The 24,143-nt window shown below is 36.9% G+C and overlaps 1 protein-coding gene across 1 annotated transcript in view; it reads right to left on the bottom strand.

Annotated features, from left to right (window-relative positions):
* The window catches only part of NR2C1 (nuclear receptor subfamily 2 group C member 1), a 71,880-nt gene that overhangs the window by 25,921 nt on the left and 21,816 nt on the right, over nucleotides 1-24,143 (bottom strand). Inside the window, exons 4-8 of the mRNA XM_044679916.1 lie at nucleotides 22,257-22,436; nucleotides 18,671-18,818; nucleotides 18,480-18,570; nucleotides 13,576-13,760; nucleotides 10,520-10,685 (exon numbers count right to left, since the gene is read on the bottom strand). Coding sequence (XP_044535851.1) covers nucleotides 10,520-10,685; nucleotides 13,576-13,760; nucleotides 18,480-18,570; nucleotides 18,671-18,818; nucleotides 22,257-22,436 — 770 coding nt within the window. The remainder of the gene's footprint in view (nucleotides 1-10,519; nucleotides 10,686-13,575; nucleotides 13,761-18,479; nucleotides 18,571-18,670; nucleotides 18,819-22,256; nucleotides 22,437-24,143) is intronic.

Raw genomic sequence — 24,143 nt, 5'->3', positions numbered from 1 at the left:
ACAGCGCTGGGAAGTGTCTGAGGCTAGATTTGAAACTAGGACCTCCTGTCTCTAGGCCTGGCTCTCAATACACTAAGCTACCCAGCTGCCCCCTACAATGAACTTTTAAAGACATTTTTCACTTATGTTCACTGACAGCTAAGGAGAAATAGAGAAACAAACATGAGGGGCAGTCATAAGATCAAAGTATTTCAGAATTACAAGGGACCCTGATGTCCATTTAGTACAACTCATCCTGGAATAAGTATCACCCTGATAACCATTTCAGCAAGTGGTCATCCAGCTTCCACTCATGATCTCTGCTGAAGGGGAACCCACCACTTCCGGAGACAGCCCCCATTCTGTTTTTGAATGGCTTTATTGAGAATATGCCAGAATCTATCCCTTTGGGATTTCCATTTACTGTTGCTAACTCTGCCCTCTGGGGACAAGTTTTTTCCTGACAGTTCTTCAGAAACTAGAGGATCCTTATCCTCTCTTCACGAATTTAAACACCCACAGTTTCTTTTGAATTGGAAGACTGGCTGCATTGTCGATTACTACTTATGTCTGACAAGGACAAGCTGACAGGGAGACTATAGGCTTTGGCAAGTGGCAAACTTTAAGTTTGTTAAATTTTCTTTTAAGAAATGGACAAGACAATATCTTCTGGATATAGTTTTTATGTATTGTCTATTCACTATCAAATGTTCTTAACAAAATTTGAAATTTCATGCAGAGTTGGCAAGTTAGGCTGTGGAAGCATATGGATAGAGGAATTCCTGTGTACTGGGGAAAGAGCTGCAATGGCATTCTTCAGATCAGTTTTCATGTTATCTGCCACTAGTATCATGACAAAGAAAAGTGGTCATTTTCATTTTATTAAATGTTAATATTTAAAAATAAGATGGAAGAGTAACTTGAAAAGATGTGATGAAATACACTACACATTTATGTACCCAGAAAGGGAACAAAATCAAGCGGCAACTGGAGAAATGTATTTTTGGATACAGCCAATTCAGGAACTTATCTTTCTAGACTAAATAGTACCAGGTCTCAAACTGTACTATAAGCAGTAATCATCATAACAATCTGGTACTGGTTAAGAAATAGAAGGGTGGATCAGTAGAAAAGATTAGGAGTAAATGACCTCAGCAAACTAGTGTTTGATAAACCCAAGGATCCCAGCTTTTGGAATAAGTACTCACTGTTTAAAAAAACTGCTGGGAAAATTGGAATTGTCCTAGATAATGGTATTGAAACTAGGTATAAATGATAGACACTAGGTATAAATCAATGTCTTACAGTCTACACCAAGATATGGTTAAAATTGGGTATATGATTTAGTCATAAAGGGTAATATAAATCAATTAGAAGACTATAGAATAGTTTACCTGTCAGATCTATGGAGAAGTAAGGAATTTATGACCAAACAAGAGAAAGAAAATATTACAAGATGTAAAATGAATAATCTTGATTATATTAAATTAAAATGTTTTTGTACAAACAAAACCAATGAAACCAAGATTAGAAGGAAAATGACAAACTGGAAAAAAATTTTATAACAAATTTCTCTGATAAAAGTCTCATTTCCCAAATATATAGAGAATTAAGTCAAATTTATAAGAATACAAGTCATCCCCAACTGACAAATGGTCAAAGGAGATGAACAAGCAGTTTTCAGATGAAAAAATTAAAGCTATCAATAATCATATAGAAAAATGTTCTAAATCACTCTTGATTAGAGAAACACAAATTGTAACAACTCTGAAGTGCTACCTCACACCTATCAAAATGGTTAATATGAAAATAAAAGGTGATAAATGTTGGAAGGGATGTGGCAAAATGGAATACTAATCATTGCTGGTGGAGTTGTGAACTGATTTAACCATTCTGGAAGTTAATTTGGAACTATGCCCAAAGGGCTATAAACCAAAGCATACCCTTTGATTCAGAAATACCACTACTAGGTCTGTATCCCAAAGAGATTAAAAAAAGGGGGGGGAACCTACTTGAACAGAAATATTTATAGCAGCTCTTTTTGAAATGGCAAAGAATTGGAAATTGTGGGGATATCCATCAACTGGGGAATGGCTGAACAAATTGTGGTACAAGTTGATAATGGAATACTATCATGTTATTAGAAATGATGAACAGGATGATTTCAGAAAGAGTTGGAAAGACCTTCATGAACTGATGCAGAGTGAAATAAGCAGAACCAGGAGAACAGTATACATAATAACAGCAATATTGTAGGATGATCAACTGTGAAAGACTTAGCCACTCTCGGTAATACCATTATCTAGGACAATTCTGAGGGACTTATGACAAAGAATGCTATCCACATCCAGAGAAAGAACTGTTGAGAGTTGGAATACAGATCAAAGCATACAATTTTTTTACTTTTTTCTTTGTTTTTTGGTTTTTATTTTAGGATTTTAGTTTTATATGAGTATTCTCTTATAATAATGAGTAATATGGAAATATGTTTTGCATAATAACATAATAACATATTAACATATGTATAACCAGATCAAATTGCTTATCAGCTCTGGGAAAGGAGGCAGGAGGAAGGAGGAGAGGCAATTTGGATCTTATAAATTTATAAAACATATGTAGAAATTTGGTATTAGATATAATTGGCAAAGTAAAATATCTTTATAAAAATAAACAAAATAATTTTTAATCACTTTTTAACAAAAATCTTATTTTTAAAATTACTTCAGCAGATGCCTATCAAGTACCAATTATGTTCTAGGTCCTAGGGACAGGATATTGACCCTATTCTCATGTGGCTGACAGAAATTGGGGCAGGGATGGGGAAGCCATGAATACAAGGAGATATGGTTTAGGGAGAGCATCTAATTGTAAATGACAGATCTAGGTAAAAAACTATGGGAAACTTCATCAGCAAGAATTCACTTTTCACAAGAGAAAAGATTAGAGAAGGCTTGGTGGAGAAGGGGAGAAAGGAATGAATTGTATTTATAAGGTATGTAGGAAAGATGGCATAGAAACCAAAAAGGACTGGGCAAGAATAGGGGACAGAACAACATGCTGACTGCAGCATGTTGGAAAGCTAAAAAGGCAGGTTGGGATCAGATTTTGGAGGGTCTTAAAGGCCAGGACAAAGAATTCATACCTAATCTGGCAGGCAATGAGGAACCACAGAAAGTCTATGAAATGGAAGGAATATGATCAGAAAGGTACACTGGAGGCAGTAGCTGGGTAGGTCAATGGATTCAAATCTGGCCTCAGACACTTCCTAGTTGTGTGACCCTGGGCAAGTGTAATATACACTTACATTCATAAATAAGTTTCAAGCCCAGCCTGGGTAACTGAGTGTCCAGAGAAACCTCACTGCTTGGCACTGCAGGATCCTTTAAGATATCAGGTTAACAGGCCCCTTCCCTGCTGAGGAAGCAGCTTCCTATTGGTTAATGGCAGGCTGACAGAAAGTGGATGTTGAACTTCCTGCCCTTCAGCAATGGCGTTTGTTCCAGCCCAACCTGCTAAGAACCCTTCCTGATGCCTGTTCTCCTTGGCCTTAGATGGTAGGCAAATAACCACAGAATTCTCTGGTTAAGGCTAAGGGGTTTATTGATAACAGAGTAAGGGAACAAAGCAGTGGAAAGTGGGTTAGGAAATACTGTGATCTAAGGAGAAAGATTATCTGACTAAAGGTTGCTATGGATCCTGTCTGGATGGTCTTCTGCTGACCCAGGGCAGGCAGCCCTGGGCCAGAGTGATACGGTCTCTGGTTGATAAGTAAAGTTGTTCTTAGACTAAATTTTGCCAGTGATGATAATAATATTATTGAGTTGCTCTAGAAGACAGGTCTTAAATCCTACTGTATTCTAGGCCTAAGCTACCCACGTTCTCACTCCCACCAATCGGGGCTCAAGGGGTCAGGGCAAAGTTAGGTAAGAACTGTTGTGAGGAAGATTATTATTTAGTTATTAGATGAGTATTAGTATTAGACCTAACAGGAAGGGCTGGAGAATTCCACATGGAATGGGGAAGCAGGAAGTGATGGCACTCTCTGAGAAGGACTCCGTGGTGTTTGGGACAGGCAGTAACTGATTCCTTGGGAGACCTCAGAGCTAGGGGAGCTGCACCCTGATTCCCTGGGATCCTGGAGTGTGGTGAAGGTTGGAAGCAGAGGACATCTATCCTGCACAACAGCACTGAGTAGGGAGTGATCTGCGATCTGGTGGACAGCTTGCAGACTTCCTCTCCCTACTGGACTGCTTTGGACCATCAGTTCTGGAGGAGCTGGTTCCTGGCATCCTAAAAACATCTTTGGACTCTACTGTGAGGATTCCCACTCCAGTCCTGTTATTCTCTGGGCCCTGCCTGGATTAGTGTAGATAAGTCCCTCCCTTGACCCTGTGGTTTGCCCTTAGCTTGTTAGTGTAGAATCCCTTATTCCCATCCTTTATTATTCTTTCCCTCAATTAAACTGTTATAAACCTTGTCTTTACTTGCTGGCTTCCATAGGCCTAGTCTTGTTACGGCAGAGTGGCAGTTGGGCCCAACTGCCACCTCAGTAGTAGTCACCTCCTTGGCAGTATAACCTGGTCTCCCTACCTTGTTTTGGTCCTGTCATCTTTCATTCCTGTCTCCCTCACCCCAGTGTGAACCCACAAATAATAATAGTTAAAATCCCTGGTAACCCTCCATTACAGTTTGTCATTCCCTGGGTCTCCAGGGCTTTATATACTCTTGGCTCAACTGGCAGTTGGTGCTTTGCCTTATGTCTCATGCCACCGCGAACATTCCATCCAAAGCAACTGACAGGTTGCCCTAAACCAACATGGCAAGGTTAAAAATCCTGTATTACACAAGTTACTCAACCCCCACTGCTTAATCCTTACCACTCTTCTGTCTTAGAACCAATACATAGTATTGATTCTAAGTTGGAAGATAAGGGTTTGTTTTTTTTTAAGTACATTGGTAAAATAAGATTATTCAAATTAGAGGGTGAAGGATGGATTGGAGAAGGAATAGACTGGAGGCAGAAAAACCAATGTGGAGGCTTTTATAATCACAGCAGTGAAGAGATGAAGGCTTGAAGTAGGGTTGTTAGAAAGGAACAAGTGTAAGAACTATTGCTGAGGCATTCACAGAACTTGGCAAATGACTACTTAAAGGGAGCCAGGAAGAGGGAAGAAAGGTGATTCTAAAGTTGTGATCCTAGGAATGAAAAAAGAGTGGTGCCACCACTAGAAAAAGAGGAGGTGGAGGTTAGGGGCAGGTTAGGCATTAGAGAAGAGAGGACAAGGGAATAAACATTGGGAAGGATGTGGAGTTTAGTTTTTTGACATGTTTTCTTTAAGATACTGGGCATTAGATATATAGGCAGGCAAGTCTTTTAAATTAATAAAAACGTTCTGAAACCTAACATTTTTGAAGAGGATGTGGAAAAATGGAGATACTAATACACTGATGATGGAACTGTAAACTGATCCAAGCATTTTGGGGAACAATCTGGAATTGTGTTCAAAGAGTTGTAAAACTGTGGTTAAGGGAAAAAGAAAAAGAACCTTTATGTTCCAAAATATTTATTACAGCAGCTTTCTTTGTGGTGGCCACAAACTGGAAATTGAGGGAATGTCCATCAAATGGAGAATGGCTGAACAAGTTGTGGCATATGATTGTGATGGTATAGTACTGCATCATAAGAAATAATGAGTAGGTTAATTTAAAAAATGGGAGATCTATATGAATTTATGAAAAGCGAAATAAGTAGAACCAAGAGAAAGTTATATATAGCTACAGAACTACTGATTGAAGAATAACCTGTGAATATCTACTTCCAGAGAAAGAACTGATCAACAGAAACATGAAAGATATAGTTTACGTGTACTTTTTTTTTTTGGGGGGGGGGTCAAATAATGCCTTCTCTGGTATAAGGATGGGAGAAAGCAAGATACCTAGGAATGTCAATGTAACAAACAAATTAATTTTGGGGTAGGGAGGGAAAAAGGAAGAAAGGAAGGAAAAGGTGGGGAAAGAGAGAGGGAAGGAGGGAAGGAGGAATAAGATTATATTTTGAACACATTAATTGTTCTTGATGCAGAGAAAACTAAGTCAGTAGCCTTGGGTTCTGTGATATGAGCAAGTAACTTCCCTTCTGTAATTCTCAGTTACCTCATCTGTAAAATAGAGACTAGACCAGATAATTTATAAAATTTTTGGACTACATAATTTCTAAAGGTCCTTCTAGAGTTAACATTCTAAAAGCCTAAGTGATTCAGACAAACTAAAAATCAGAAGGGAGGTGCCAACTGGCTTTAATTCTTAGAAGTATGATTATTTTGGAATCTCCTGCTTTTCCCAAGTCAATGAAAATTTGCAAAGACAGTGAACAATGGACATTTTTTTTGTTATAAATTTATTACAAAATGAGTATCTATTTGCTTGTTGTAAATAAATTAAATACCCAGGATAATATGATAAGCCTCTTCCAAATTTCAATAAAAATGAAGTTTGGATATAGCAAAGAAACTTTCAAGTCCCATTAGGCTTTTACTAATCTACTTTTTGCTTTACAGTGAAGTGTCTTTAATATGCTATTCTTGTCTTTAGTCCAATTTGCTATTACAGCTGATGGACTACAGAAGGGCTCTCAGAGTTTCTACGGAAATATTAAGAAACTAATATTTAGAAAATTTAAATTCATCTGCCTTTGTTCAATATTAGCCAAAGCCCTTTTACCCACCATAACAAAGCAATGAGCCAATAGGAAAAATACAATCATATTTTATATATCAAAAACGTCTCCAAGATCAACACCAGAGAAATATTGGGGAAAACCACTGAAATACAATTTAAGACTTTTTTGAAGGGAACTGCAGGCAAGCAAATGATGCAACTGATTATGTTAAGAATATGAAAAACAAATTAGGAATCATCATCATACCATTTCAGAATTTGCCACAGGTAAATGGAAAAAAATAGCCTGAAAAATTAGGGGAATTATCAAAGATTACTAGTTTTAACAAAAAAGATTAAGAATATTTACCCAAAAAAATCCTGTGGTTAGTGTGCAAGTCAATTACTATTTTAATCCATAACATTTGCAATATGTCAAAATTATTTGACTGATTGCATGTATTAGCTAGTAACTAATATACTAATGTGAAAAGTAAAATACCTATCTCATATAAAATAATGTCACCCACTTACAGTATAGGGGTTTAAACAACAATTGTCTTCCTTGCCTACAAGTTCATTTTTTCCTCCTCAAAGTGAAGTTAGAAAACAAAACTGCTTGATATAACACACCTACATTTAGCCAGCTGGGAAAGCAATGAAGTTGTGCTTAGTAAAATAACAGCCCAAAAGCAGCAGAGCTAAGCATGAAAGATGAGTAATTGCAATGATGTAGTCAGGCATGGCTTCTTTCTTGCTTTATGTAGGCTGAAAACAGGTTTGTAGAACTTGGTTGTTTTAAATGCATTTCAAAGACCAGTGATTTAGCCAGATTCTGTTTTTCCTGGTTAAGTTTTATAAGTTTGGTTTACTTAAAGTGTGACATTTGTACCTTTCAAGTGAGTAAAGTAGTTTTGGTTAGAGATGAATAAGGCATGAGACATACTTTTCATGGAGAAAAGATGACAAGTCCTTTAGATGTCATTGTGTGTTTCTCTATCTTCATGTTTACTCTCTCCAGGATTAAATAATGAACATTTTCCAAAGTGAAAAAGGAAAATGTTGTTGTTGTTTTTAAATCTTGGTTTCAATTTTTCATAAATGATGAAAACTAGGATATCAAAGTCTATCTAGCTTCCATCAATCATTTTATGGGGAAAGCCTTTTCTAAAACCATAAAGTTTTATTCATAATTTATAGACAGTCTTATTTATTTCTACAATATCCTGTCGCTCATTAAAGAAAAGAATACAAAAAATGTTGCTGAAAGCCAGCCTGGTATAATGTGACCGCCCTGTATCTTCAATTACTTCTCTGAAATTGTGAACAACAAACCATCCAACCTCACAAAGTTGCTGTAAGGACCAAATGAGAACTTATTTTTGAAAAAGTGAATGGAAAAATATGGAGGGCTACATTAAAGGAAATTAGAAGAAAAAATTCAAGAAGTATACTTAAAAAAAAAAAACCTTTACATAAGACTTAGAATAAATATTGGATCTATGGCAATAGAATAGTAAGGACTAAGCAATGGGAGCTAAGTGAATTGCCCAAGGTCATATAGCTAGGAAATGCCTGAGACTAGATCTGAACCCAAGTCTTCCCATTTCTAGGCCTGGCACTCTATCCACTGAATCATCTAGCTGCCCCTTCAAGTATACTCTTTAAATAATTTCTGAACACTTAGCTCTAAAACATTTGTCTGGGCTAACATTTTAGAATTGTGGGCATTAGATCTTAATCATCTTTTATGTTGAAATGTTAAGTGGCCTTATCCAATGGGATAATTGTTAAAGATGTAAGGGCTTTGGAGGTGGACAAGTCCAGTCCCTTCATTTTACAGATGAGGAAATAGATGCATAGAAAACATAGATGTGCCCAGGGTTACATAGCTAATGTCTGGATGTCCTTCTAGTAGTTCTTTCTTTTTTTTTTTTTTTCTTAAAAAAAATTTTTTAAACCAATTACATACAACAAATTTCCACATAAGTTTTCCAAAGTTATATGATCCAACTTGTCTCCCTCCCATTCCTTCCCTCCTCTCTCACGAAGCTGGCAAGTAATTAGATCTCCCACCAATATTTCTGATTCCAATTTCAGTGCCCTATCCACTATTCTACATTGCCTCTCTCTCTCATGGAGATAAAATATTTCATTACTAGTAAAATAAAATCCAATCATTGAGAAGACTGGGAAAAGAAATAAAGGCAGATTTCCAAATAGCTGGAATAACCAGTATCAGGATGTGGATAAGAAGGGTATGGGATCTAGAAATACAAAGTATTACTAACAGTGACAGAGTTCCAGGAACTTAGTAGGGGATCAAAAGAAAGCCTGAATCTTAGGAACTGAAATGTACATCTAAACTTAAAGAAAGATAGCATATCTGTGATGGAGAAAAGAGAAGAGGAAAGGAAGACTATATCAGACTTCCTAAAGCTGAAGGTTCTTAAGTTTGGAGGTTTAAGCAGAAAAGAATTGTCAGACCAAGTCATTAAAGCCTTAAAACTGCTTACACAAATATGAATAGCAGTTGTCTGTTTCAAAAAGGAGATTTGAAGATAAGAAAAAACTAACAAAAGAGCTTTTAAAGAGTAAATATTTTTCTGAACAGTAGAACAAAAGGGAAAAAGAAAAACCTTACTATAGAAAGGAAAATGTCATGGACTATTTTTTCTTAAGGAAATTTTTTTCCAATGTTGGACATTAAATAGGTTTCAACTAAAATCAAGAGAAGAAGCAGAAAGAATATAATCTATAATATCTCCTAGATTTGCAACTGTTTTATCTAAGAAATTCTAATTAGAATTGCTATGAGCTGATATTTAAGGGAGATACTCAAGTCTAAAATGATGGTATTCTCTGCCCAGGCTTCAGGCAAAACAATTTTACATTTAAACATTTGCAGAGCTGTTGAGTTTGGAGGTGATGCTTTCTTTTTATTTATGAATCTAAAAACACTAAAGTGTACTCTAGAAAATTCTTCAAATATAAAAGAAAATTAAACTGAGGAATTATTGGTTCCTTCGAACCACTCAGTTAAAGAGTGGAGTTAGGGATAATCTAAAACTGGACATGTAAGACTGAGCAATGAGATATAGCTGGCCAACAAAAACCAGGGCTGAGAGATTTTAAAAAGAACTTAAGCTTCAGTCCAAACATCAATTAAGAAAACTGATTGCCTTAAAAAACTTACACTAGATGAAGTATTTCTATCCCTATGTTTCTTCTTCAGTTATTACGTGTTTTAAAGCTGTTGATAGCAAGCTGTCAAAAATGTATCCGCTTTTACTCCTACCATAAAAGGCTCCAGGATCCTGAAAAATCTAAAAAATTGAGAATTCATAGTAGTGATGGCTATTTTTAACCTATACTTCTCTGTAACAGTGATCAGAGGCATTTGATCTGATGAATATTTACTGAAAAATTTTAATTCTTTTAATCAAGGGAAGAGTTTAAACTTTGTTTAGAATAACATAGGACATGATGTTCTTTATACAGCTAAGTAGCTTAGGTTTGGATGTTTCTTCTGAAAGAGGAAGTAGCTAGCCACGGAACAAAAGTAGTTATCAGAACACAATGCTAGAAAGCAGTTAACATTCCATGTTTAAGTATGTACTAAACTAAGTTTTACATAAGATCATATACTCATGAACCCCATTAAGTCTGCTACTGATAAGCTTGTTTATAAACAGAAAATGCTCCTAAGGACGCCCCTCTAAAAACAGAGATTTTAAAAAATATAACATTATTGCTAGTATGAAAAATTTGTCTAACTTCAAAAACAGGAGAAAAAACTGTAATACCTTTGAAGGGCAAGAATTAAAATTAGGCTAAATAATTAAGAATACATTGTAAATTTAGAAAAAAGGTGGGGAAATACCCTGAAAGCTACATGTGCATCACTGAGAAGTGGTCCCTCTATTTCGACGACATTCATGCTCGCTTCTCCAGCCATCAGGTGCACGCTGGCTTCCATGCTCTCTACTGAACTCTGACAGGCCGCACTCTCCCCTGGGTTTAATGCTTTTGCAAGGGTGTCAAATGCCCTACAATGAGAGATCTCAAGTAGTGAGCAATGCCAAACTCCAGAACAAAATGAAATACACATAAAATTCAATTTCTACAACTTCAACATGGCACCAATGAAAAACAGCACAGTGTTACTGAGCAGTCAGGGGCAGAATGTTCCTTCAGAAGGAACCCTTCTGCCCTCATTCCTCCTTAATGCACCACAGGCCCCATGCTTCGGCCATTTAAACCTTCACATTTAATCAGACACTAGGGCTACTTTAAATTTTGCTGACACTTTTTTTAAAAAAGCAAAAATTGGGGGCAACTGGGTAGCTCAGTGGATTGAGAGACAGGCCTACAGACAGGAGGTACTGGGTTCAAATCTGGCCTCAGACGCTTCCCAGCTGTGTGACCCTGGGCAAGTCACTTGACCCCCATTGCCTACCCTTACCACTCTTCTGCCTTGGGACCAATACACAGTATTGATTCCAAGACGGAAGGTAAGGGTTTTAAAAAAAAAAAAAAAGGCAAAAATTCCCTTCCCTTAGTGAAGTAGTAAAATGGCCAATTTTCCCTCATTTAGGTAACCATTCAAAAAGGTAATGATTCATACATAAAGACACATTTTTTTGGTAAACTAAAAATGCCATCAAACATCCAAAGGCCCCTTTAAGATCTATAAATTAAGGGAAAAAATATTTTGTAGAAGATTCTTCTTCAAAATGTAAGGTCATAGGGGCAGCTGGGTAGCTCAGTGGATTGAGAGCCAGGCCTAGAGACGGGAGGTCCTAGGTTCAAATCCGGCCTCAGACACTTCCCAGCTGTGTGACCCTGGGCAAGTCACTTGACCCCCATTGCCTACCCTTACCAATCTTCCACCTATAAGTCAATACACAGAAGGGTTTAAAATTAAAAAAAAAAAAAAAAAAAATGTAAGGTCATAGGGGGCAGCTGGGTAGCTCAGTGGATTGAGAGCCAGGCCTAGAGATGGGAGGTCCTAGGTTCAAATCCGGCCTCAGACACTTCCCAGCTGTGTGATCCTGGGCAAGTCACTTGACCCCCATTGCCTACCCTTACCACTCTTCCACCTATAAGTCAATACACAGAAGTTAAGGGTTTAAAAAAAAAATGTAAGGTCATTACATTTAAATTAGGTAAACTCCATTAGGAAGAGGAAAAAGAAGTCCTTTTAATATAATGTTAAAAAAATTAGATACCAAATTGAATGGCAAGTGTACAAATGACCTTACAAATACTGAACTCTGATACAGCGCTAAGACTCAAGACATAATATCTTCCTGAGGACACTTTTACTCTTGGTGTACATATTTATATCTAAACATCAAGTTAGAATAATTTGAGATGCTGAATCCATACGTTATGACTTTAAATATAGCAAATGACTTTTTAAAGAGTACCAGAATCTTAAGGGCTTGGCGAATACTTAGCTCAAGTCCTTACCTGATTTTTGAAACATCTCTACAATCTCTGCTTACTTTCTTTCTTTCTTTTTTAAACCTTTACTTTCTCTCCTAGTAACTCTACGACAAAAAAGCCAGGGGTAGGCAAACGGAGTTAAATGACTTGTCCAGGTACAATCTTAGAACAATTTGAACTCAGGACATCCTGATTCCAGGCCTGGTACTCTATCCACTCTGCCACCTAGGTGACCCTGCTTAAACACTTTCCATCACAGAAAGCTTAATACCTTATGAAAAAACATATGAAATGAGATAATATAAATAAAATGTTTTATAGATTATAGAGCTAATAATTATATAAATAATATACTGACATTAATTATTACATTTCTGAACAGCTCTAATTTATAGGAAAATTCACTCTACTGACCACTGAACTCAAATGTGCTTTCTGGATCAATTTGAAAGTCATATTTTTATCTCCTGATACCATATGAAATTCAGCTCATCACTCTGCCACATGACTGTCCTTCAAATATATGAATGATTACACTTGAAAAAAGCTCTCATATTCCTCTAAGCCCTTTTTACTTCAGGCTAACTTCCTCCAATAACTGAACTATCCAGCCTATCTTTTTAGAGTAAGATGTCTTCTAGAGATGCTTAGGAAGATATTAAAAGCTCCAAGTAGCTCTCCATATCATTATGTATTGATATTGAACTTTTAAGTAAAAAATTGGTCTTTAATAGTAGTCTTAAAAACTAATTTTCAAAAAGAGATGGAAAAGAAATTGGAAAAATCTAATAGAAATGTCATTGGTAATCTGGAAAAATAATGCTTTTTAAAATAGTCCTTTCTTCCCCACCCCAAAATGATAATCAATAAAAACTTCTTGGAAAAACATTTTACTCCACACTGCCAAGAGAAAGATAAACATTTCCAGAATATGGCAGAAGAGCACTTGGACTTGGAGTTGAGGCCTACGTATAAATCCTGAGTCTGTCTCTAATACCTTTGTGACATGGGGCTAGTCCTTAACCACTCTGAATGTCAATTTTCTACTGAGGGGGTTGGATATGATGGCCTCTAAGGTCCCTTCTAGTTCTAAATCTATGAAATTATGATTACCTTCCTTTCTACACAGACATATGGATAAGATGATAGTTAATAAAATATTCTAAAAGACCAGAACCTAATTTTCTCCTAGGAAAAGTAAAACACCTCTTAAGGTATTTCCAATGTTTCCAACACATATACTTTACTATTATTAGTTAGTGAAACAGGTGAAAATCTATTATACTTGGCAACACTGCACTACATGAAATCTTTTTCTAAATACTCAATGTGCCTCTTATGTTCAGTTTATATATAATCTTCATAAATCTCCTTGAACAGTCTATACTGTTTCTTGTATACAATTTTAGAAATGAAATTTATGAATATGCTTCTGAAAATACCCCAAATCATGATACTTCTCCCTTAACTGTCCAACAGGAGCCTTACCTTGTCACATCACTGCTGGTCTGCACTTCGTGCTGAATTTCCGATAGTGAGGCATCTCCATTACTTAAGCTTTCAATCATTGAGAGCTCAGGACTACTTTGGGAAATATCCTTTGTTTTGCCAAGATTTGCTAATGATGTCACCACACTGGCCAGTGTACTTAAATCTCCCTGACATGATTCAGCCTTTAAAACAATCAAAAGGAAATAATATGCATCATTAACCTCCTTTTCCCATTAACTTCATACTCTGAAATACAAAAGTTTAACTTGTGAGATATTTATAGCGAGAGATAGCAAGGATTTGAATTAATGATTCAAATTCTAAAATAAATGTAATAACCTCAAAGTTTTAGAAATGCTTTCACATGTTTTTATCTCAGTGGACCAAAGAAAAAGAACCTATCACATAATTGACATTTTATAAAGTGTTTCTTCATGAACAACCTGTGAAGCAGTTGAGAGTGTATAATAATGACCATTTTACAGATGAAATCAAGGGACTTCTTAAAAGTCATAATGCTATTAAATGTCAGAGATGGGGTTCTAAGTTCAATGCTCTACTACTCTAGGCTACCTTCAGATATCAGAGTTTATCCATTCCAATTCATATAAGCACAAGAATCTTATTTACAACAGAGTGGTAATCTGGACTTTTCTTGAAGACTGGTAAGGAGAGAGAAGCCTGCTACCTTCTCAGGAAATCCATTCAACTTTTAGATAGTAAAATTTCTCCTTAGATCAAACAGAAAGAAGATTCTCTGCTGCTTCCACACTTACTACTCTGAGCTCTTTTCTCTGGGACTGAAAAGAAAAAACAGGGCTAATCTCTTTTCCATGTGCTAACTTCTGATGCAGTAGGAAGAGCAATGGCTTAGAGTCAAATGACTTGGGTTTAAATGCTGGCTCCGTGAAAGTCACTATTTCTGTGGCCTCAGGTCAAATACTCAATCACACTGGACCTCAATTTTCTAGTATATAAAATGTGGGGATTGGACCAAGCTCTGAGGTCCCTTCCAACTCTAAACTTAGGATGTTTCAATCTTACCTAAAGATGAACATCCTGTCCCTACCCCATGGAAATCTTTTATTCTCCTGGTAAGATATCAACTAAGTCTTAGTGGGCAAAAATGCTCAATATATATTTTGTGTGAATAGTCCACTTAAGGGTGAAGAAATCCTTATTTACAAACAATATGTGTTTGGGTGATGTGAGTATGAATGTGTGGGTGTGGGTGTTAACTGTATGTGTTAGGTAAAGGAGATTATGAAGAAACACGAAAAGCAAAGGGCCAGTTAATTAACTGATATAGTGAAAAACTGCCAATCCTATCTCAGACTCAGAAGTCAAGGTATTTGGGATTTCCTCATTTATCAAATAGAAAAATTCTGATTTCCTACTCTAAGAAATAGGAAGTGTTCATTTAATTCCTACTGAACACAGTTCTTGCATACAACATTTCTTCCCATTGAATTTTCAAGTTATTCTTGTTAAAGATCCTTAAAAGAAGGTAGCATTTGGTTGTGTTTTTACAACAAACAGTAAAATTAAGTCAATGGTGTGGGTACAATCAAGTCATTTTTTAACATTAAGATATGTCTTATGTCAGTGATTCCCAAAGTGGGTGCCACTGCCCCCTGGTGGGTGCTGCAGCGATCCAGGGGTGGTGGTGATGGCTACAGGTGAATTTATCTTTCCTATTAATTGCTATTAAAATTTTTTAAAAAATTAATTTCCAGGGGGCTAAGTAATATTTTTTCTGGAAAGGGGGCAGTAGGCCAAAAAAGTTTGGGAACCACTGCCCTATGTGAAGACCCCAGTGCCATTTTGAATAATGATTTGTTTGCCTAATCATTGTCTCCAGAAATAAAGTTTAAATGGTCAGTAAAAAATCATTAGCTCTCCAAACAAAGTTAATTCTTTTAGTCAGCATAACAATTTACTCTCTTTTTTAGAGTATGCCTTCCTTAAACAATTTGGTTCATTCTACCTTCCTCTTGGAAAATGAATATTGCTTTTACTCTTAAATTGTAGTCATCTTGCAATACAATCACATCTAAATCTAATTTTCATTCCTTATTCAATCCTCAGTACTGTTTGATGTTTTAGGATAAGCAACATTAGTAGGTATTTCACATTTTAAGAATTTTTCTACTTGAAATATTGGTAATCATAAAATAACATTAAGAATGCAAAGGAAGTGTGAAGAGTGAATCAATCAGCACCTTTTAAGTTAATCAATCAAAAACATAAGTACCCCTACTTAGTACCTTTCCAGTCACTAAGTATGAGAGTTCAGAGTCACTTGCTGGAGTGGGTGACAACTCCAGATGCCACTGCCCCGCCCCTAAGCAGTGCTAGGCAAATTGAAAGACTGCGATTGGTTCCCGTAAAGTGGGGAAGGGATAGGAAGTAACATGGGGAAAAGAACTATAAAAAGTCCTGAACTTCCTATCCAGGGACTTTTCCTTTGAACTTCTTCTCCTTTGGACTTCATCTTTGGAAGCTCTGCATCAGTGAGTTGGACTGAAAGAGGAGACTCTTTCTCTGGATCCTGTGTGAGCATGTTGGGTGAATAGCTGGCCTTCCTTTCCTGGCTTTTGGAGAGATTAGTTCTAGAAATTCCTGCCTTGGCTTTGGGGGAGGTTGCATTGGTAGAATCCTGGCTGAAGATACCACCTGGACTTCTGGCTGAGGATTACAGGAAAAATCCACGTGGAGACAGAGTCTTGGGGAAGCCCTGCTGGGGCTGAGCCTGGCTTCTCAGAAGAAGGGCTGGTAGGCTTATCCCTTTATCTACATTTTTCCATTTTCACTCTTTCCACCTCTTTGTAAATAAAGCTGCTAAAAGTCATTTTGACTTAAGCTGTAATATTTTTAAATTGGCAACCACAATATTACTTTAGAACTTTCATATTAGCATAAAAACCTACAGGAGCATTAACAAATCTTAACAGCATTCATACTAAATGTTTTTACTTTCTAAATTGAAGTGGAAACTTCTCTTGTAGAGGATTAAACATAGCTGGCAAGCCACCTTACAGAATTCATTAATTGAAGAAGCATTTATTTATTAAGTATTTACCCTGTGCCAGGTGCTGGAACTATAATGACAAAATGAGAAAATTCCTGGCCCCAAGAAGCTTATATTCTACTTATTTAAACAGACACATCATTTGAGGAAAGGTTTCCCTTAGAAGGTAACATCTAAAGGAAAATAAAGCTTCTGAAATACAGAAATGAAGTGGAAGGATGTTCTCTGCATGAATAGTCTGTGAAGTAACAAGGAGATGAGACCTGGGTAAAATGTATCAAGTATGGGAAGAGGAGGAGAATAATATGAAGGAAGAATGGAAGGGTAGGTTGGAGCCAGTCTAGGAATTCATTGCCAAGTGGAGGTAATTACCTTGGAAGCAATAAGGAATCACTAGCACTTCTCAAGGAGGCTAGCCCTGGGCTTTGAGAAGATCACACTGCAGTTTGGAGGATGAATTAGGAAGAAGACAAGATGGAAGAGAGAAGTCCAATTAGGAGGCTATAGGAAAAATCCAGGCAAAAAGTGATGAAGTGATTCAGAGTATTGACTATAGGAGTAGAGAGATGAGGCTGAGACATTAAGTCTAGTGGCTCTAGAATGCCATGGGATCAAGTATGAATTCTTCTATTTAACTTTTAAATCCCAGCATAACCTGGCTGGCCCTGATCTCTCTTTCCATACTAATTACTCATTACTTCTCTTCATACACTCTGACATCCAGACATTTTCTAGATGTCAGAGTATATGAAGTATCTGGAAGACACCAGGCTTCTATTAGTGCCAGTGGCCACAGATAAGGAAGGCAGGGCAGCCTCACTGAAGCAGAAAGGTAGCATGTGCTAGACAAGTCAAATCACCACTACCATGATTACTATCTTTCTTCAGACCTGATGGGAGGCAATGGAAAGCAATCCAGAATCCTGAACTCAAGAGCTTTGGAAATAGCAAAGCTTCTAGTCCAGTGATCTTGCATCCTGGAAAGCAGTCCTTGTGCAGATTAGCCCATGGACTGCTCCTCAGAGGAGAGAACTAGACACTGCAAATGGAAAAGCAAAGATCTTACCACCAAAGTCCTTGGCTTTATCAAATGGTATGACATCAGAAAGCGACAGGATCTTATCAGCAGAGGGGACACTTAAAAGGCATGACTGTAGGTTTTGCTGCTACACTGGAGGGACCATGAGCCCTTTCCATATGACTTGTAGCTAAAACCTGCCATGGGTTTTCTCCCCCAAAAGAAAGTCAGCTCCCAGAGAGCAAGGGCTGCCTGACTTTTCTGTTTGTTGCCCCAGAGCTTAGCACAGTGCTCTGCACATAGCAAGAGCTTAATAAATATTTCATTCATTCACTCCTTCCTTGCATGTAACACCACACCTCCAGTCTCCATGCTTTTGCATTAGGGACAGTTCCCCAAAGCTGTACTTTCTTTCTCTTTACTTTGATAAAAACACTTTCTCTTTACCTTGATCCCAGAGTCCCTTGTTTCAAGGCACAGCTTAAACACCATCTTCTAAATGAAGTCTTTCCAGAACATCTTAATTGTTCAAGCCCTTCCTCCCAAAATAGTTCCTATTTAATTATACAGTACTTATTATTTTTATATTTATTCTGAATATCTTTATATATGTCCTTGTTGTCTCTCCATTAGAATGAAAGTTCCTTATGTTTAATTCTTCACACCTGTGTCCCCTGGGCCTAACGTAATTCTTGGCATTCAGCTGGCACTAAATAAATGCTTCTTGATTGACTGATTAATTGATAATCTAAGACAAAACCTCCTAAGGAAGCAGATGCCAAGACATAAATGGAAAATTCTTAAAATGTTAGACAGCAACTCTCAATTAGTCTTGAGTAGTTACCTACTCACCTTCTCTGGGGTCATCAACATGGCAGACTCTGATTTGATTCCAGATTGATGAATATTCACAAACATTCCAGAATCCAGCAGCCCTGAAGACCTGGCATAAGAAACAGGCATGTCAACCCCTCTCTGGGAGGAAAGACATCTAAAAGCTTTTTCACTTGTGCAGGCTTCCACACCACACTTGCCTTCCTTACCTGGTTGTTTCATTTTCTGTTACAAAAGTAGGAGTGGCAGCCAAGGGACTTCTAAGGTCTTTTCGAATGTAAATTTTTTCTGTAGAAGCTGCACAATTGGAAGATTTTTCCCTAGATACTTCAATAGGTTTCCTCTCACACTGAACAGCTAAAAAAGAAAAAAGTTAAGAAGTTATATCACAACTGAAAATTTCTGAAGTAGTAAATGCAAAAGAGGTGTTTATAATGGAGGAAATTGTTAACATAACTGAAACTGAGAAGAGAACCTCAAAATATAAGTTAGTTTCAAATTTATCCCCTAAAGAGTACAACAAAGCTGTCTTAAAACAAACTTACTCAAATATAATGATTTCTTCTGAAAATATAGAGTAAAAAGAAAAATAAGGAAATTAGTTAAGGATGCAGAAAAGACCTAAGAGAACCAGGAGAGAATACTATCTCCCAAACCAAAGAATGATAGTCTTTAAAAAAAAAAAAAGGCAGGAGGTGTTGATGATGGCCAATAGTCCACATGTACACTAGAGTCCCAAAGAATGAAGATTGAAAAAAATAAACTGTAGACTTCATAATATGGGGGTCACTGGTGATCTTTTGAGGAGAAAAGTTTTCAGCAAAGGACTCTATTTCTAAAGGCCTGAAAAATGAGTAAAAAAAAAAAAACAGTAGCAGCAATAGATGTGGGGGTGCAAGTTTTTCAATACATTTGGCAATAAAAGGAAAGAGAGACATGGGATAGTAATTTCAGCCAAGGCCCAGTAGAGAGAGTGAGATTCAAGGGAGAATAGAAAAGATGAGTGACTGATGGATCTAGATTCTTGGAAAAGTAAGATAGAGACACAGAATCAAGAAGTGTAGCTAGGTGGCTCAGTGGATTGAGAGCCAGGCCTGGCCCTGGTTGATTCTGGGCCCAGAATCTGACCTCAGATAATTCCTAGCTGTGTGACCCTGGGCAAGTCACTTAATCCCCACTGTCAAGCCCTCACCACTTCTGCACTGAAACCAAAACTTAGTATCAATTTTAAGGTAGAACGTAAGGGCTTTTAAAAATAAGTATAAGAGGGGGCAGCTGGGTAGCTCAGTGGATTGAGAGCCAGGCCTAGAGATGGGAGGTCCTAGGTTCAAATCCGGCCTCAGACACTTCCCAGCTGTGTGACCCTAGGCAAGTCACTTGACCCCCATTGCCCACCCTTACCACTCTTCCACCTATGAGCCAATACACAGAAGTTAAGGGTTTAAAAACAAAACAAAACAAAAAAATAAGTATAAGAGGGATAAGCCTTAGCAAGGAACAGGGAATGGAAGGAGAGAGGAAAGAATGGGAAAAGATAATCAGTATTGAGGTAGAAAAGAAATAAGGCAAATCAGGTCAAAAAGCCTCTATCTCTCAAAGAAAAGGGGGATCATTTGCTTTATATATGAGGCTAGAACTTTTATAGTTGGGGTTTGGAAAAGAGATGAAAAGATTTGGAATATACACTATGTGGAATAAAAGAGGTTCAATAAATGAAGACTAAAAAATTGCTGAGTCTAACTGAGGTTATGTGCCATCAATTCACAGTCGTTAAACCAGCATGGCATTGAGAAAATTTTCCCAGTGATGCTTGCTTTCACAAATGGGGGAATCAGATGGCTGAATTACCCAGGATTGAATATTAACAGGGTGAAATATGCTGGTAGCTAGGAAAGAACAGCATTCTTAAGCATCTGAATTACCAACTTGGCAACCAGAGGACCAAGATGAGGCATAAAGGCAACTGACTTAGAGAGACAGGCCGGACAGCAAGAAGGAACATGAAAAGGCCAGAGGCCAGAACAACAGAGAAGAGTGTGACTATAAAAGAAGAAAAAGGGAGAGGTGAGAGGAGGTTGGAAGAAGACCACAGCACTACTGGGTCCAGCATTTCTAAGTTCCAAATGCTAAGGAGACTGAAGATATGTGATCAAAGCACAGTCTAGGGCTGGGTACACTGAAGGGCTTTTTGTCAACATGAATCCTGAAGTCCCTAAGGAAGATGGCAGGAGATGGCTTGGGGAAGAAAACTGAGCCAGGTGTCAGTCACAGGAGACCTAGAAATGAAACATTCACAAAAAAGCAAAATGGATAGTATAACATGGTAGTACTGACCCTGAAGGGTGAGAATGGTAAGAGAAAAGAGTTTGGAAAAGTTAAGATGATAGCAAGGAGTATAGAAACTCCTCTTCTTGGTCTAGGGGGCAAGAGATAATGGGGGAAGAGTGAGAAAAGGAAAAGCCTCTAATAGAGTGTGCTCTTTCTTCCACCTATCAGGGGAATTGAAGAGCTATGGCATTTTCATGCAGAAACCACCCAGCAATTAAAGCAAGAAGAGTAACCAAAGAAGAGTTTAAGGGCAGAGAGGAGTGTAAGAACAGAAATGGGATCCTAAAGATTATGACAGAAGGAACAAAGGAAGTAGTCATGAGAAAGTAAGATTTGTACAGTGGTTTGAGGAAGGTGGGACAATGGTAGTAAAGTTGTCTTTGGGCATTTAAAGGACTGCCATATTGAAAAGGAATTAAGATTAATCCTGTTTAGTGTTAGAGAGCAGAGCTATAACCAAAGGATGAAAGCAGAAGAAAAGCCTTGCTTCAATAAAGAACACCTGAATGTATTCTGGTCTTTCTACTTGGCAAGGAAGGAAATGTGGCCTGTTACACTAAACATGGTAGATAGTATAATGTGTTCAGCTGGGACTTATATTTGCTCTTATTAGCTGTATGATTTTAGGGAAGCCACTTCCCCTTTCTAAGCCTAAGTACCTCTAAAATGAGGACGAATTTGACAATTACTTAAAGTCTCTCTCAGTTCTAACATTCTTTGACTAGGACTCTAAGATTCATAGTGATCTCAGAATGCAAAAGGCTGCCTTGTGTTCCTGTCACTAAAAGTATCTAAGCTAAGACAAGATGGTCACCTAAAAGGGACACTATAGTGGAAGTTAATTGTTTGAGCTGGGGAGTTGGATTAGATGACATTTAAAGTCCCTTCTTAATCTAAATTCTAGGATTCTATCCTGCTTTGGACAGGTGAGAGATTTCTGACAAGTTACTTAATTAAATGTTCAACTAGTTTATTAATCATCTTGAAAAACTTTCCACTAATACCACAGGAATTTTTAAAAAATAATATATATGCTTATGAATAATTCCAAGATTACAAAGTGTTATTTTGAAAAATTAATGATTACCACCTATCTTTTAATCAGCATTCAGGACAAAAAAACACAACCAATAGTCACACAGTTAGGGTTTTAGTGCCAGGTTTATGTTTGCAAAGTCAATAAATTCATTTCAGCAAATATTTGTCAAGCATCTACTATATGAGAGGTGTTGTGCTAATCAAAATAATTTCTGAATTACTGCAGAACAAATTTCTAGTTATTTCCACATACTAACTGAATGTTTAAATCTTTAAAATAAACCCTAACCATATAACTGTGAACCACAAAAGCCTGAGGTATTTCCATATAGTAATAAAAGAAAGAATTTCTACAGTTGTTCAGCATTCTAATCAGACTATCCAGTTACTTTTCTATGTGCTTCTTTTACAGTTCATGCTTATACATACAGTCTTGTTTCATTCCAAATGCAATGCATCTCTGTAACCTGCAGTATTGACAACGGTTTCGGTGGTGTTTGTTGATAATACAGTCCTTTGATCCTCGGCAGGAATATACTAAATTTTTCCGTATACTTCTTTTAAAAAATCCTTTGCATCCTTCACAGGTTACTGCTCCATAATGACGACCTAGATACAAAAGCATATGATTCCCTTAAAATCACTATCAAGTCTAAAAAGGGTATTTGACAACTGAAACACTAATAAAATATATAATGTGTTGTGTTTAGTATACAGAATTTCATTCTTTGTAGAAAATTTATACTTAGGATAAAAGGAACACAATAGGATCTTCAATAAGATCAACTGATAGCTGAATGTTTCACTAATAATCCTTAGGCACTGTTGGCCTTGTCATGGATTATTAATAATGGTCAATGGATCACACAATTAAATGTGAAAAGAAAAAAATACCTAATAGTACTAGAAATAAAGAAAAAGTTACCATGTGGTTTTAAAACAGCTGATTAAGTTCTATGCATATTAACATCATGATTCAATATCATAACTGTACTATTTTAGGACAATAATATACAATGTCCAGTTCATTTGAATAATTTATAATACAGATGAGGAACTAATGAGAATAAAATGTATCAGTTCAAAACTCCAATGGGCCCAAGACCTCATCATTTGAGGCATTTTCTCTACTGGTCCAGATTGCAGTCCATCCTTTACTTGTGGCCATATTCGATTTTAATCCATGCCTTTTCCATAGTCTTCTGGTTATGTACCCAGCATGCTAGAAGTCTTCTTCTGATTCCTCTGACATTTTGTGGGTACCAATTCATTGCTGAGGCTATTCATCACGTCTATATGACTGGAGCAAGTCCTTTTCTAACCAGACATGTACTTCAGGATGCCTTTTATCCATAAGTTATCTGTGGCAAAATGTCAATTCTGTCTATTTGTCCCCCACCATGTGTCTTCTCCTTGTCCTTAAGGCCCCTTGCAATTGTGATTCTTCTGAGACCATGGTATTCCCTGATTCAAAGCCATATAGCCTCTTCATCTGGTGTTTGAAAATTTTAGTGGCAGGTAATACTGCAAGTTCATTGCAAGTATTGCCCAATCTTTTTTCCTACTTAATACCTAGTGGTACAGCTCACTGTCCATCTCCCTAAGATATTATATGATGGACTAATTTTATAAGCAGGATCATCCAAATAACTCATTCTCTAGACAATATGTATTCTTTATTTATTCTGGTTTTCTACTGTAGGGAAATATAAGCCAAATCAGTTTGAGTGATTATGACTCTCAATAAGGATATACTGTGGTTTTGGGGGGTTCAGTATGTAGAAGACATCTGGCATAGCACTGATAATGTGTCTCTTTAATTTATTTCACAACATGGGGTTGTCCTTGCTTGGTACAGATATCCAGAACATATTCATTGGCATGACTGCTTCATGTCAGTTAAACTTCCATAAGAAAAGGCAACAGAGTCTAAGTCTTTACTATTATTCATTTTCATTTTCTATAATCAATGGCATGGGATTATTGTGCTTCTGGTACACAGAACATCAACTCTCTTCCTAAAGAAAGTATTCGTGGATGGGGAAGAGTAAAATATGTAGAACTAAGAAAATATACATGACTAAAATAAAAAAATAAAAAATAAATTTAAATCTAAGTAACTGAAAAACCCACACACAAGTACAGGAAAGTTTATATATATATATATATGTGTGTATATATATATATATATATATATACACACACACACACACACACAATTAAACATTTTAACACATCTCATGAGAAAGAGATGCAGTGGGCACAAGGACACAAAATTACACATACTGTGGGAGGCAGTGATTCTATTAGGTTTTT

The sequence above is a fragment of the Gracilinanus agilis genome, chromosome 5 (genome assembly GCF_016433145.1).
Source record: "Gracilinanus agilis isolate LMUSP501 chromosome 5, AgileGrace, whole genome shotgun sequence".
Taxonomy (NCBI): Eukaryota; Metazoa; Chordata; class Mammalia; order Didelphimorphia; family Didelphidae; genus Gracilinanus; species Gracilinanus agilis.
This window is presented reverse-complemented; position numbering and strand designations above follow the sequence as displayed.